The following is a 15,615-nucleotide window of genomic DNA, read 5'->3' as shown; positions in this document are numbered from 1 at the left end:
TTTTATCTTCTCCGAATTTCATTTTCTTACTTTTTCCCCACTCCCTCTCAATCCTACTTTACACAAGATTGATAACTTCTGCCAGATATGCCAGCTGAGTCTGTGTGATTCTCCCTGCACAGGACTGACCCATTGTATTAGATCAGGCTGCCATAACAGAATACTATAGACTGGTGGCTTAAAAGCACAACAGACATTTTTTCATAGTTTCAGAGGCTAGAAGTCCAAGGTCAAAGGGCTGACATGGTTGGTTTCTGGTGAGAGCTCTATTCCTGGATTACAGAGGGCCACTTTTTCTCTCTGTCCTCACATGGCAGCTGGGGCGGAGTGGTGGTGGTGGGGGGTATGGGGGGTGGGAGGAAAAGAGAGAATGAGCAAACTCTCAGGTATTTCTTCTTATAAGGGCACTAATCCCACCATGAGGGCCCCACCTCATGACTTCATCTAAACCAAATTACCTCTCCAAAAGGCCCATCTCCAAATACCATCACACTGGGGGTTAGGGCTTCAGCGTACAAGTTTGGAGGATACAATTAGCTCCAGAGGACCTAGCAAATCAACCACCCAAGAATAGTAAGTATTTTTCAATTTGGAGTTTACAACCAGTAATTATTATGAAGGCTGGTTCTTGAGAATAAAATGAATTAATAGTCTATATTAGTTTATTTAAGTTTTTTACAGTTTTGGAAAATTTTTTCAATATACAAACAGGCCAGTGAATCCTTACTTATAAAACAACCATTTGACACATGATAGTACAAAGACAGTTTAAAACCCAACTCATATTATTTTATGACCATATCGATATCAATAGTAACAAATTTTCTTAAACATTTAATCATGTAGCTTCTGGGAGATGGGTTAAATGATGAAAAAATGGGCGACCATGAAAACAGCCTTTAATTTCATTTCCAAATTGGTGCTTCATTCTGTAGATAATATCCTGGATGTCCTCTTTTGGTAGGTACATGGGTAACTGTCTAGACAGACGCACTGCTTCTCCCTGTGGAGAGAAAGCCATACATTTTACTGCGATATACCCTGAAGCAGAAAACAGGTTTTTACTGCCAAGGAGGAAGACAGAAAATTAATTATATTCTTTTATTATTGACTCACTCAACAAATATTTATTAAACACCAATTATGTGCTAGTCACTGCTGTAGGTTCTACGAATACAGCAGAGAACAAGACAAACAAGATCCTTACTCTTCTGAAACTGATATTCTAGTGCAGAGAAGCAGAAAGATAAAAATACAAAGAAAATTTCAGCGACTAATAGTGCACAAAATTAAACTGGGCAACATGATAGAGAGTGATTGTGTGATTAGAAGAAGCTTCCTCCAGGTGAAAATTAAGCTTCAATTTAAGTAAGGAACTATGATGCAAAGATGATGGGGAAAGAAAAGCATTTCAGACAGAGGGAACAGAAAGAACTGAATGGTCAGTGTGGGTGCAGCAGTTACTAAAGTGAAGAGATGAACAAGAAAAGGAGTTAGGCAGGGGCCAGATCGCCCTTTGGGACAGGGTAAGCAATTTGGGTATTAATCTGAATGCACAGGGAAGTAAACAGACGGTTTTTAAGCAAGAGCCTGACATTCGTTTCACATTTTAAAACAATCAGTCTGGCTACTTTGTGAAGTATGGCTTGAGGCAGGTCAAGAAGAGAAGCAGGAGTCTTGCAGGCCATCACTGCAGTCCTGGTGAGAGCTGTTTTTTAAAATTAATTATATATATATTATTGAGTGTAACTGACATACAATATTATGTAAGTTACAGGTGTACAATATAGTATTCATAATTTTTAAAGGTTATGCTTCATTTATAGTTACTATAAAACCTGGCTATATTCCCTGTGTTGTACAATATATCCTTGTAGCTTATTTTATAAGCTAATCATTAATCCCCTGCTCCTATATTGCCTCTATATTACCTCTCCCCACTGGTAACCACTAAATTGTTCTTTATATCTGTGAGACTGTTTCTTTTTTGTTATATTCACTGGTTTGTTGTATTTTTTAGATTCCACATATAAGTAATATCATACAGTATTTGTCTTTCTCTGTCTGACTTATTTCACTTAGCATAATACCCTCCAAGCCCACCGATGTTGTTGCAAATTTTCATTCTTTTTTTTATGGCTGAGTAGTATTCCATTGAATACATACCATATGATAACCTCAACAGATGCAGAAAAAACTCTTGACAAAATTCAACATCCATTTATGATAAAAACTCTCTAGAAAGTAGGCACAGAGGGAACATATGTCAACATAATAAAGCCCATTCATGACAAACCCACAGCCAACATCATACTCAATGGTGAAAAGCTGAAAGCATTTCCTCTACCATCAGGAAGAAGACAAGGTTGCCCACTCTCACCACTTTTATTCAACACAGTATTGGAAGTCGTAGCCACAACAACCAGATAAGAAAAAGAAATAAAAGGAATCCAAATTGGAAAGGAAGAAGTAAAACTGTCACTGTTTGCAGATGACATGATGCTATACATAGAAAATTCTAAAGATGCCACCAGAAAACTACTAGAGCTCATCATGAATTCAGCAAATTTGCAGAATACAAAATTAATATACAGAAATCTGTTGCATTTCTATACACTAACTATCAGAAAGAAATTAAGGACATAACCCCATTTACCATTGCATCAAAAAGAGTAAAATACCTAGGAGTACACCTACCTAAGGACGTAAAAGACCTGTACTTCGAAAACTACGACACTAATCTAAGAAACTGAAGATGACACAAACAGATAGAAAGATATACCATGATCTTGGATTGAAAGAATATTGTTAAAATGAACATACTACTCAAGGCAATCTATGGATTCAATGCAATCCCTGGTGAATTTTTGACTAGGGAGATAGTAGTGGAGATGGAGGGAGTTATAAAAGACTCCTGACATGAGTTGGAAGTAAAGTCAAGACTTGCTGATGGACTGGTTATGGGGGATGCAGAATCAAGGATAATGTCCACATTTTTGGTATGGTAGTGCTGTTTTCTGAGATAGGGAAGACTGACAGTTTGGGGGTAAAATAGCATTAGTGAAGTTGGCTTGTTTTAAGATTTATTTTTTTCAAAAATTATTGTACTTCAAAGATCCTGAATCCTAACATTATTCTCTCTAACCACATACTTTCTCCCATTATCTTTCAGACCATCCTACTTCCTTTATTCCAACTAAATCTATTCTTCTTCTTCACTTTGACCTTTAATCTCCTCAATCCTTCCTAATTCTCCTGGCCCACCAGCACCCTTCTGTCATCTTTCCGTACTTCAGGTATGAATAGTTAGTGAGGCATTAGAGATACTATCTCTAGCTTTGCTTCCTGCATTCCCTCTAGATTCCAACTAGAATCTAAGGGCAGGTTCTTACTAGAATCTAATTCATCTTTATATCCCTCTAGGATTAAACAGTTTCTTATATATATTATGTGTTCAAATTTCGTTACTCACCCTTTTGTTCTTACACCATATTCCTCTTGCTAATCCTTACCCTTGGATAAATTCTACCGAGCATTGTTGGAGAATCACAAAACTTGCTGGCTAGGTCCAACACCAATATTAGCTCTTATGAGCCTTTAATGTCATTTGAATATCCTATTCTTCTCTAATCAACCTTCTCTTGAAGTACCTACAGCTCTTATTTTCACATCGTTTCCAATATACTCAAATTCTCAAGTGCCTCCCCAGCCTCTTCACTCTCAGCAGATAACCTCTCCTATTTCATTACCACATATATCATACATGACTTCTCTCAAGTTTACCTCAAAATATCTTTTACTTTCACTTTAAAGCTCTCCCCTCTTCTGCTCTTGATTCAGAGAATGGTTTCACCTTTCTAAAGCTTATATTGTTAACTCATCTCCCTTCCTGCCTCTTCTGGAACATCTGCTCTTCAATCTTTTACTGTAAGACTTTTTCAATGAATACAAACATGTTCTCTTTTTTTCCCTTCACCACCATGTAACTTGCTGCCTACACTTTTCACCACTGCTCCCACTCTTTCACCATCACTACTACTTTTCTGTTATGGCTCTCTTCAAGGATATAACTGCCATCTAGCAGCCACACCTGCTGGTCTTCTAGCAACTATACCCTATAGAGAATGTGATACTACTTATTAATTCTTAAGTTTCTTTCCTCCCTTGACTTGTATATCCACTCCTCCCTTGATTTGTATATCCACTCCTCCCTTGATTCTTCTTTTACTCTTCTATCTTTATCTTCTATTCATCTTATTCAGCTTGACCGTCAATGGAAGCATAACTATGGTTCTGACAGAAGTTCTCTTTTTTCCTTAGACTATCTTACCTAAGAATCACATCCACTATTGCCTTAACGTAATGAGAGGTACAGTATTAGTAAAAGTATTTGTAACTAATCCCAACCATTTTTTCCTGTTATTTCTGAAATCTTACTTCTTCCCATGTGGTTCTTCAATACACAAAACACTATCCACAACTCCCTCAACCTTTATTTAGTTTATACCAACTCCTTCACAAGAAAAGTTTCAGGTCCCTAGAAATTATCAGTGTTGAATTGCGTCCACAATAGGTTGGCAAGTTCCATAGGACAAATCTCTTGAAGTATTCACAGAATGCTACTGAATATAATCTTCAGAAAGGGTAAAAAATGGACTTTCCTGTTGAGGAAATCTGACCCTCAGAATTCAGGGCCCACCATGATCACAGTCTAAACAAAAATGACTCATTTTTTAAAAGGAAGAAAATAAACTTTATTAAAGTTCAAAATAACACCAGTCAACCTTGAGGGACAGAACCTCAATATAGAGACAATCACTATTGTTTTACCACCAAATGCCCAACACTTGGACATTTAAAACTTTATAGCCTGCCTCCATCCTCTATTACTTTTGAATTTATTTTTTAATCCACTTTTACTTCTCATTTGTGGTAGATACTGCTAGAAAATGAAAATTTCCATTTATTCAATAATCTACATTTTTCATTCCCCCTCCCCTCTTTTGCTCTTGAAGAGATCAGGGCTTAAAATCACATTACAGTTCTTTTTAGACAAGTGTTTGGTATCAAGGTGGAGCAATTTTGAATCCCTTCTAAACAAAACAAAACAAAAAACTTCACAAAGTGTCTCATGCATAAGGCTCTTCCTCAATATGTATTCAAGAAATAATGTTATAGTAAGGATCCATGATAGAGTTTACCACAACCAGTCCATGATCTGAAACTTTTAATGGAGTTTTCTTTTTTTTAAATAGTATTTCCTCTTGCAAACAGATAATAAGCCTTATAGAAACTTTACTATTTTGAAACCATTTACTATTTTATTAAGGAAAAGTTAAGTATCTTAAAACCTAGCCAATCTACATAAGCTAATAATGCATACCTCTAAATAACTTATCACTTTGCGAGGTCTACATTCATAAACTTCCTTCGCATTTTTGTTTAATATAGCATTAAGAATTTCTTTTAAATCCATCACTCCATAGAATGGAAGACAATTAGCCATTCCTTCTATTTCCAAGTAGTTTTCAGCAATGGAAACTCCTAAAAGAAAAAAATAAATAAAACCACATATAGATATAGTTAGTTTTGTTTAAACTATATTCCAGAAAATGTCTATTAAAAACAAAATCACTGTTAAAATATTTAGTGAACCTTCATTAGAATTTAATAGAGTCAGGAAAAAGTTTTGTTCCTTAGTTGAAGAATAATAATTTCGCATAGGATTTCACATTCACATTAAGTCGCAAGTGCTCAAAGAAACCACATGTGCTTTACATCATTTAATTTAATCTCAGTTACTGTTGTTCTGTTCCCTACATTTATTTAGAACATTTCTTACTTTGGAGAGAAAATGGAGCCCCATTATTATTTATTAAAATAAAACTGGTTTAAATGTTTTAACAACTGCTGCTGTTCAAATTCTATCCTACTGGTTTAATATCTAAAAACCTGAATTATTTCTATGATTATGTTTAACTTAACAGGTTATTATAAAAATACTCACATAGTAACTTATTTTCTTCCAGCTTTATTGAGATATATTTGACATATAACACTGTGCAAGTTTAAGGTGTACAAAGTGTTGATAAACACACATATAAACTACAAAATGATTACCACTATAGTAACTTATTAATATATTAGTAATTTGAGGAAATGAAATACTAATGTTTATTTTACTAGAATAATGTTTAAATCTGACATATTATCTATTATTTAAACTACTTTAAATAAGTTAGTGATTAAAATAAAACTAAAAAGTAGCAACGTGAGTGGATATATAATGGGGTAAAATATCCATAACAGCATATACTCCCAAGCAACAAATTTGGCTTTAGAATGCATTTTATGATTTTAGAAAACAGCAGAAATTTGTTTTCTTTGGTTATATCTGTGTAACAGTGTTCTTAATACTGGAGACCACAAAATGTTACCTATAAGTAAAAAAAAAAAAAAAAAAAAAAAAGAGAGATAGTCCCATGTTGGATAAGTGGTAGCTATCAATGGAAAAAATTTTAAAAGAGGAGTGATGTAGCTTGAAGAGTTTCAGGTCCTGAGATGTCAACGACCCTATTCCTAACCTGTTCCCAGTTACAGACTAGTTCCTTGACCTGAATGGCAGATGCACTGGTGGTATACTAAACAGAGAAGGCATCCTAATGTTCTTCCCTGGAAACAACTGGAGAATAATATAAGAAGATACATAATCAAGTGTTATGGGGTAAAATACAGAGTTCAGTGAAGGAAGACACAATGAGAGTTTGAGCAACCAGGGGAACTTAAATGGGACTTGAAACAGGGTTTAGATAGGCAAAGAGGAAGTAGCAGAATATTCCAGTTCACATCTTTTTATACAAATAGTAAAATTTATCAGTCAAGAGACTTTTCACTATTGCTGGTTCTATACCATTTACAGTATGATTTGACTGAAAAGTCTAATACTGACTACATGAATGCTGGAAAATTATACACATTTCACAGAATTATTTGTGGATATGGGTAAAAAGTATATGGCAGCAAATGAGGAAACTGAGCAATATTTTAATATCTGTGCTTACAAAATTTAGATATGGAAAACTTAGAGACACTTGGAATCACATTCAAGAAGTTTCCATAAAATTCTGTGAAATGCTTCCCAATTTTCCGAAAATACTTCAATGAGTGGTTTGACAAGTTTTCAGTTCCTAAAATGTGTAATTCTTATTGATACAGAACAAAAGCTATTCTCATTAACAAGCAAAGTTCTTAGGGTCACATTCAGAATCTTTTTCCTTAAAGCCAGATGTATTCTTCCTCTTTCTAGTGCTTTTATCTAAAGATGTTTTATGACAACTGGCAAACTGCTGATCAAAAGTTAGTCCAGGGCTTCCCTGGTGGCGCAGTGGTTGAGAATCTGCCTGCCAATGCAGGGGACACGGGTTCGAGCCCTGGTCTGGGAAGATCCCACATGCCGCGGAGCGGCTGGGCCCGTGAGCCACAATTACTGAGCCTGCGCGTCTGGAGCCTGTGCTCCGCAACAAGAGAGGCCGCCCCGCGCACCGCAATGAAGAGTGGCCCCCGCTTGCCACAACTAGAGAAAGCTCTCGCACAGAAACGAAGACCCAACACAGCCATAAATAAATAAATAATTGATTAATTTAAAAAAAAAAAAAAAAAAAAGAATTTATAAAAAAAAAAAAAAAAAAAAAAGTTAGTCCAATACAACAAAACTCTCACTAAAAGACGGAGAAATGGTCTTCAAGAAAACATGACATAAAAATTAATGAATGAAAAAATGGTTTAAAAAAAATGAAGAAAAAAATGAATGCTTTTAACTTGATCTGTTACTGAGAAGAGAAATAATGCTGATGATAATCGAAGTAAAGTTAATTCCAATCAAATCAAGTCAGTTTGCAGATGATTGACTTATTCATTTTCATATCTTTGGTGCCATGCAAAGTACCTGGCACTTACAGGACTTAAAAACATTCTCTACAAGCTGAGAGCTGAAAGCATCTGTGACACAGAAACTTACTGGGTAACTCAAAAACAAACATGCTCTTGGAACAGACAGGGTAGTTATCCTAACTTAAAAAAAATTGTTGTGATAACATCTTTCATGAAAAAAAAAAGTACCTGCCACCAATGCCACATAGTTAATTAGGAAGATAGATTAAGAAAAAAATATCTTGCTACACACACACATACACATACATAAACTCCTTGCTTCACACTTCAAATACATTTTTAAAATGTCAGAAGTCCTGAGGATGAAAGATTTCTAGGAGGACCAAAAAAATGACTGCAAGTCAGTTAAGGTCAGAAAGGGGGTGCTGGAAGAAAAGAGAATATTTGAACACATACCATTGCCGAGTACTATGCTGATTTACCTAAGTACCTAGTTTAGTGCTAACAACTTCATAAAGTAAATATATCAATTTTAATAGGAAATCAACATAAATTAGTTAAGAGTTGGTTTTAAAGGCAGATTGCTTGGGTTCATATCCTGGTTCTACCACTAATTCTGTACCCTTAAGCAAACTTAGTTTCTCCATGCCTCAATTTTTCTATTTATAAATAATGGGCACAGTAACAGAACCACAGGGCTATTAGAAAGATCAAATGAATTAATACATTTAATACTTAGACTACTGCCATGCACATAATAATTATTAGTTGCTATTGATGAGGTAACACTGAGGCCAGTTGACTTTCCCTAGAACACGTGTTTTTAAATGGCAGAGGTGGGGTTTGGACTAACTCTTCACTCCAAATCTAAATATCCAGGATTGAGGTAGGAGGAAAGAAGTTCTGGGTAGGTTTTCTTAAAACTGCTAGTCAATAAAGTTAAAGTTTGGAACACCAAAGCGTTTTCTGTATATATCCCATTTCATGGTTTTGTACATTGTTTTTACTTATTTTCTTTTCATGTCTCAGTAAAACATTCCTTTAAAAATTTTCTACATTTTGTTTTTGTACACTTTGGTCATGGCAAGTTTAGGGGAGGGTGGGGGAAGGGACAGTGGAATCACTCTTCCTGGTACCTTTGTGCTGCTTGATACCAGATGAAAGCAAAGTAATAGGACAAGACTGGCCTAGGTAGGTAGGGCAGAAGGCAGTTAAGTATGGAAACTATGAAAGAACAGAGAAGGGGCCAGCCGGGAAAACTGAAGTCTCCTAGCCAGAAGAATTTTCTTTTTTCTCCCCACCTAGTGAATTTCCACAGTAAGCAAACAGTATTATGACAGGTTTTTTAGCAAAGCCATGGAATCAAATCATCCACTCTCCAAATAGTAAGACTGTTGATGCTACACATCTAATTGGCAAAACAAGTAAATGCTTTTCAAAAAGGAAAAGAGATGTTTAATTTTGTTAGTCAATTCTAGTACCCTACATGTCTATTTCTGCTTCATCATCTAAGGAGTATTTAATAATTTAGTTAGACACAGCAGGCAGTCTGCATATTGTGACAAAGGATGGCAAAAATTACAATTACTTGATTAGTTATGGAAATGCTAAAATACAAGGCAATGGACTGAAAGAGATGCTAAACTTGCTTGTTTCAGGCAGAGGTGACCTTTCTGAAATATGACAGTTTTTACAAAGCTGACACTGTACTTTTGGTGAGACAAAAATATACCGTGATATCTGTAAATTACTAAACCCAAAAGTAACTTTTGGAACAAGACTTATTTTTCCAAGTCAGGAAGTATTAAACCACATTATCATACCTGGTATCAATTTTATCTTGAAACCATTTGCTGTGAGACGAGGATCCGACAGGTAAGTTGATCCACTGTATCTTTGGTCATCTGCTGTCATTTTATGTAAAATCTCTAAATAATGAGATCCATTAAAAAGACTGAAAAAGAAATCATGGCCCTTTAACTTATTAAATACGTAAAATGAAATAAGAGAATTTACAGAAAAAAGTTAATCCGACGGCCCTTTAAAAAGTGTTATTATCACTAACCAAAATACAAAGGTATAAGGAGCCCTGTGAGAAACTTTACTTTTTTACATTTCTGTTAATACTTCGTAGACCTACCATATACAGTGTACAGAAAGGAAGAAGAATAGACACAAAAGACAGTTTCTATCTTCTAGAATGTTACACAAACTAAATGTGAAATTTAAAAAGTACTCTATAATACAAATGAAAACTTTATTTATAAATAACTCCATTTTATACCTTTATTTACAAAGACACATTGTCAAGTTATTGATGTAGTCCATCCTGTGTAATAGTCTATTGCTAGTCAAGGTTTCTTCAATAAGAAGATAATCATGTATCTTTTTCTCCCAAGAACTTATAAAAGTAATTCAGGACTTGGGAGAGATACTTCCAGTATACTATAGGCATGGTATGTTTGCCAAAGGTGGCATATGCTGAGTGGTACTAGCCCTAAACAAAATTTTGAGGTGGCCAAAGATTATCTAGGGCACAAGTTAACCTTTCATGCTGGTTTTAGGCTTGGTCAGGTGCTTCATAACATGTTATTTACAGTAATGTGTTGGTTACAGTTGACACCTATGTAAATAAGGCACTGTTCTATATTCTATCCAGTGCAGGATGATGAGCTGCTACTTCTTCATTAAAATCTTGTACCCCTTGAAAATTAAATGAATAGATGATGTCTTTGCTTATCACCTCTGAAAGGTTGAGGACCCCACTGGCTATAAGAGCAGATATCATGGAGAGGAGAACTTTGGCTATATAGCAGATGTGCGCTGTCTGGTCTAACCCAACATTCAGAAGATTAATCTGAGAGCCGGTGGCGGTGGTAGTGGTGGTGATAATGATATAGTATAGAAATTAGTGGTGCAGGGTCTACAGTCACTGTCAAGATTGGAATGCTGGATCCACTGCTTATATACTGACTGTATGAACCTTGGTAAGTTACTTAACATTTCTGTGTTTCAGTTTCCTCGTTAAAATGTGGATACCTCTCATAAGGTTATTGTGAAGATAAGATCATGAAAGCAAGGGGCTTAGTAAAGTTCCTATCATATAGTAAGAGCTCAATAAATATGAGCCATTATTGTTATTATTATTGAGCTCTTACTTTGTATTTTATAATCTCTAAATTATATACTCCATTGAGAGATAAACTACACAACCTGCATTAGAACTCTGACACGAAAATTGAGCCCAACCCATAATTATCTTCTTTATGACTCAGTTTTTAAAAACTTATATTATTAACTGTGATGGGGATGTCATATTTCAGAAGAAAGGTGAAAACAATTTTGAATTAAGCTTTGTTGCTGTCCATGTTCAAATAAGAAAGATTTATTCTCAGGCTAGTATGGACCCCAAATAATAACTTTTAATGTATTTGTTTTTAAATAACAGAATGTCACAAAGAAGAATATTTTTAAAAACCTATAATTCATAAAGCACAAAAATATTTTTGAGATCTAAATGAAAATTTACAAATACCATTTAGAAAAGCAGTGGAGTATACAATTTCAAATACACCCTAGCTCTCTTTAAGGGAAGAAAAAGAAAAGTACTATCAGATTTTTGAACTGTTTTAATTAAGCCTAAGGCTGTATTAATTCTTTTTAATTCTTTCTTTGACAGTTTCCTAGCCAGTGAAAGACACTGGGCTTTAGTTACTGTGATTACTATTGCCTTAATTAAAAAGATAGCTTTATCAAATGTTTTTTGGTTCTGGCTCTGTTTTTCTTTGTAGAGGCAGGGTCTTTAACACAAGGGTTTAAATACATTTTTTAAATGATTTTTGATTTATTCTTGGAAGTTCTGAAACAGAACGTTGGCCTACAAAACAAATTGTCATCTTTTTAATTTCAGGTTTTTATCTCCTTTCATAAATATAATTTCTTCTACCTATGTCAGACTAAAAGAGAAATATTAAGTACAAAAAAGTGAAATGTTAGTAGATTATTTAACAGTTATTTGTTTTTACAGAAAACAATTTGCTCACATAGGATATGAAAAGGAAATACCCCCCATTTTACAATCTATCATAAAGTTAGTTCAGGCAACAATCATCAATGGATAAAACCATTAGATGGAAAGGTTATCAGGGAACTTTAAGATGGAAGATCAGGTTGTCAGCAGCTGAACCCAGTGATAAGTGCCTTTTGATATGATGAAATATGAAGTACATAGCACCACCTATTAAGCAGTCTTACCAGAAAGTAGAATCTAAATCTATTCAATCCTCCTGAGCTAACTTCCATTTAAAAATGGGAGAGGGAAAAACAAGTTAAACACCATCACAGGAAAGCAAGAGAGACAAATAGAGACAGTGGGATATTCCGATGAACAAGCGACTAAGAATCCACAATACATTAACGGTGTGATATTAGAAGAGATTTAAAATACATAGCAAAATGTAATGGTTGGACCTTGTTTAGATATAAATTAAACTTAAATTAAAAACTATAAAAAGACATTCGGAGACAATGAGGAACAATTCCAAGGAATTAGTATTGTGTAACGCATGAAAAAAGGCATTGTGGCTAAGAAAATGACCATTTTAGAGAGAGACATACTGAAAATTCTAAGGATGGGAATCGTTCTAAATCCTTTAGCAAAAGGAAAAACATACGTGTGTGTGTATATATATATCAAGGACAGACAGAGTAAATGTGGCAAAATCTTGATAATTGTTGATAAAGGCGTTCATTGTATAATTCTGTTTTGGTATATGTTTGAAATGTTAAAACAAAGAGCGCACAATGAAGAAGAGTCATGGCAATCCAATGTCAGGATTACCCTGGGGAAATCACTAATGTACAGGGGGGAACTGAGCTTGATATTTATTAATTGCAGAAGTAAACTATCTAGAATATTCTAAAATTACTTATTTAAAAGCAATTCCATTAAATATTTGAAATCAAATTACAAAAATTTCTTTAAATAAATACCACTTTTCCCTGCTAGGAAACACTTTCAACTTTTTACCTTCAATTTCAATAAATGTTTTTAGAGTAAAAAAAATTATATTACTTCACCATACCTCTCCGTTAATATAATTGGCTTTTCGAGTGGCTCTGCAGGAAGTTTGTGATTCTCAAGAAGTCTTTTAAATAGCAGAGCTTCTTCCACTCTATACGGATTTAATAACATTATCTCTGTTTTGGATGTAATTAGCCATGCATCAGGAAACTTGAGATTGTGGATCAAGTAAAATTCGTCCTTTTCTTCTAAGTCAAATTTCTTATGTTTATCAGAATTCTTTTTTAAGTTTTCCATAGAAAACGGGATCTGAACTTTTTTAATGTTTTGGGTTTTTTTTTCAATTTGGGACTGAAAGAGCTCATCAAGTTTTGGCTGATTAGATAATGAAGTTTTCAACTTGTGCTTCTGTGCCAAATTCCATGCACTGGTGGGTTTTATCCATCTTTTGCCATCTTTTAATGATACTTGCGACTCCTGTTCAATGGCTCTCTTGATTTGCCTATTGTATCTTTCCAAGTCTTTAGTAGCCTTCTCTTCATATCTATGAATAGAGATAAAAAAGAACTAATGAAGTCATAATGAGAAATACATTAACCATCCGAAGTAAATTTTATAAAAAATAAAGAGCTGACATTCCAGGTTCAGTAACGACAAAGGAGCTCGTATTGGATTAACCCACCTTAATATAACCATAAGCTCTGAACAAAATACAGAAATCAACCATTTAAAACAGGCACTGAAGAGCAATGAAAAGCATGCAGAATTTGGAATGGATTCAACCCTTGGAAAAAAAGAGATCCACATTTATACCACTTTTACCCAGAGGGCAGTCCCCAGAGCATTAAGGGAGAGTAGCAAGAACTCAATCAGAAAGCTGCACTCTTATTAGACTGAGTCATTAGAACACAGAACTCCCTGCTTCCAAAACAACTGGAAATTGAGGGAGAAAATCCCGTGTGTGAGAATCTAGAGGAAAATAACCACTAGAAGGATAAATAAGCTAAACAGAGATTTCAGTGGCTGCCTGCTGCAGGAGAAACAGAGTTTGGAGTTTAAATTCCACATAATTAGATGACTTGAAAAACACTTTGGGCTTTCAAATAAAACTGGAGGAGGGCTACATCTTACATCATAAGGAAACAAAACAAAAACAAACAAACAAACAAAACAAAAAACTATGTTCTACAACTAAGGAAGCTGCCCTAGGACTAACAGCAAAATTTAAACAGTCTTTGCCTAAGCAAGTGTAAAACAAAGTCTCCCCAAGCTCCAGGTGATCTGTCAGCAATTTAAATGCGTGGTAGAACAAAACCCAACACTTTTCGGAAGATAATAGAATCCAGAGTTTCTACAACATATCAACCACAATGTCCATTATACGAGCAAAAGTTACCACTCAAGCAATAAAAAAGGAAAATGTGAGTTATGGTAAAGAGAAAAAGTGGACAGTAAAAACCAACCTCAAGATGATGATGTAGATGTTGGAACTGCAAAAAAAAATTTTTTTAATTGGTTTTTACATATATTTAAGGACTTAAGAAAAGATGATCACAATGAGAGACTAGAAGGGTAAATCTCAACAGAGAAGGGAAATTATAAAATGAACCAAATGGAAATGGAAATTCTAAAACTAAAAAATAGAATATCTGGGCTTCCCTGGTGGCACAGTGGTTAAGAATCCACCTGCCAATGCAGGGGAAACGGGTTCGAGCCCTGGTCCAGGAAGATCCCACATGCCGCGGAGCAACTAAGCCCGTGCGCCACAACTACTGAGCCTGTGCTCTAGAGCCTGCAAGCCACAACTACTGAGCCCATGAGCCACAACTACTGAAGCCCTCACGCCTAGAGCCCGTGCTCCACAACAAGAGAAGCCACCGCAGTGAGAAGCCTGCACACCGCAATGAAGAGTAGCCCCCGCTCGCCACAACTAGAGAAAGCCCGCGTGCAGCAATGAAGACCCCACACAGCCAAAAATAAATAAATTAAATAAATTAAAAAAAAAATAGAATATCTGAAATGAAAAATTCACTGGGTAGACTTAACAGCAGATAAGAGATGGCAAAAGAAAGGATCAGGAAATTTGAAGACAGATCAAAGGAAATTATCCAATCTGAACAACAGAGAGAAAAATGATTGAAGACTGAAAAAACACTTCAGTGACTTATGGCAAAACAAGCAACCTAACATATATGTAATTCGAGTCCCAGATAAAAAATATAAAAGTAATGGGGTAGGGACTTCCCTGGTCCTGGGTAGGGGCTGTCCCTGCCCCCAGCCACCAGCCTGTCAGCATCAGTACTGGGACACCTCAGGCCAAGCAGCTAGCTGGGCAGGGACACAGCACCACACACCAGCAGGCCAGCTGCCACAGGACCCGAGTCGACAGCCCCCCTTAGGACCCGGCCCCATCTACCAAAGGGCCCGGGATCCAGCTCCTCATACCAGCGCATGGGCACTAGCCCTGGGACATTCAGCCAGCCATTGGAACTGGTCCTGGCACCAGCAGGCAGAGACCAACTCTAGGACCCCACAAGGCCCTGTAGCTGGAAACCCTAGGACCCAGCTCTGCCCACCAGGGGTTAGACAACAGACCCAGGACACCTTGGGCCTCGGCCCATACACCAGCCCTGGAAACTCTAAGCCCTGTACCCAGAAACCCCAAGATGCAGCTCTGCCCACCAGTGTGCTGGCACTAGCCC

The 15,615-nt window shown here is 35.9% G+C and overlaps 1 protein-coding gene across 6 annotated transcripts in view; it reads right to left on the bottom strand.

The window, feature by feature from the left end:
* Nucleotides 1-681: 681 nt before the first annotated feature.
* PMS1 (PMS1 homolog 1, mismatch repair system component) overlaps nt 682-15,615 on the bottom strand; it is a 107,749-nt gene continuing 92,815 nt past the window's right edge. For 4 of the 6 annotated variants that reach the window (XM_061203272.1, XM_061203254.1, XM_061203289.1 and 1 more), the window contains 4 exons: nt 12,975-13,457; nt 9,714-9,844; nt 5,384-5,544; nt 682-1,003 (listed from right to left, as the gene is read on the bottom strand). In XM_061203272.1, the coding sequence (XP_061059255.1) occupies nt 839-1,003; nt 5,384-5,544; nt 9,714-9,844; nt 12,975-13,457 (940 nt within the window). In that variant the 3' untranslated portion in view covers nt 682-838. Of the gene's footprint in view, nt 1,004-1,643; nt 1,709-5,383; nt 5,545-9,713; nt 9,845-12,974; nt 13,458-15,615 lie in introns of those variants that run through there. The other 2 variants (XM_061203280.1, XM_061203297.1) reach the window with 2 other exon arrangements.

This window comes from Eubalaena glacialis, chromosome 1 (assembly GCF_028564815.1).
Source record: "Eubalaena glacialis isolate mEubGla1 chromosome 1, mEubGla1.1.hap2.+ XY, whole genome shotgun sequence".
NCBI lineage: Eukaryota > Metazoa > Chordata > Mammalia > Artiodactyla > Balaenidae > Eubalaena > Eubalaena glacialis.
Note: the sequence above shows the minus strand (reverse complement) of the source record. Positions and strands in the feature narration are given on the sequence as shown.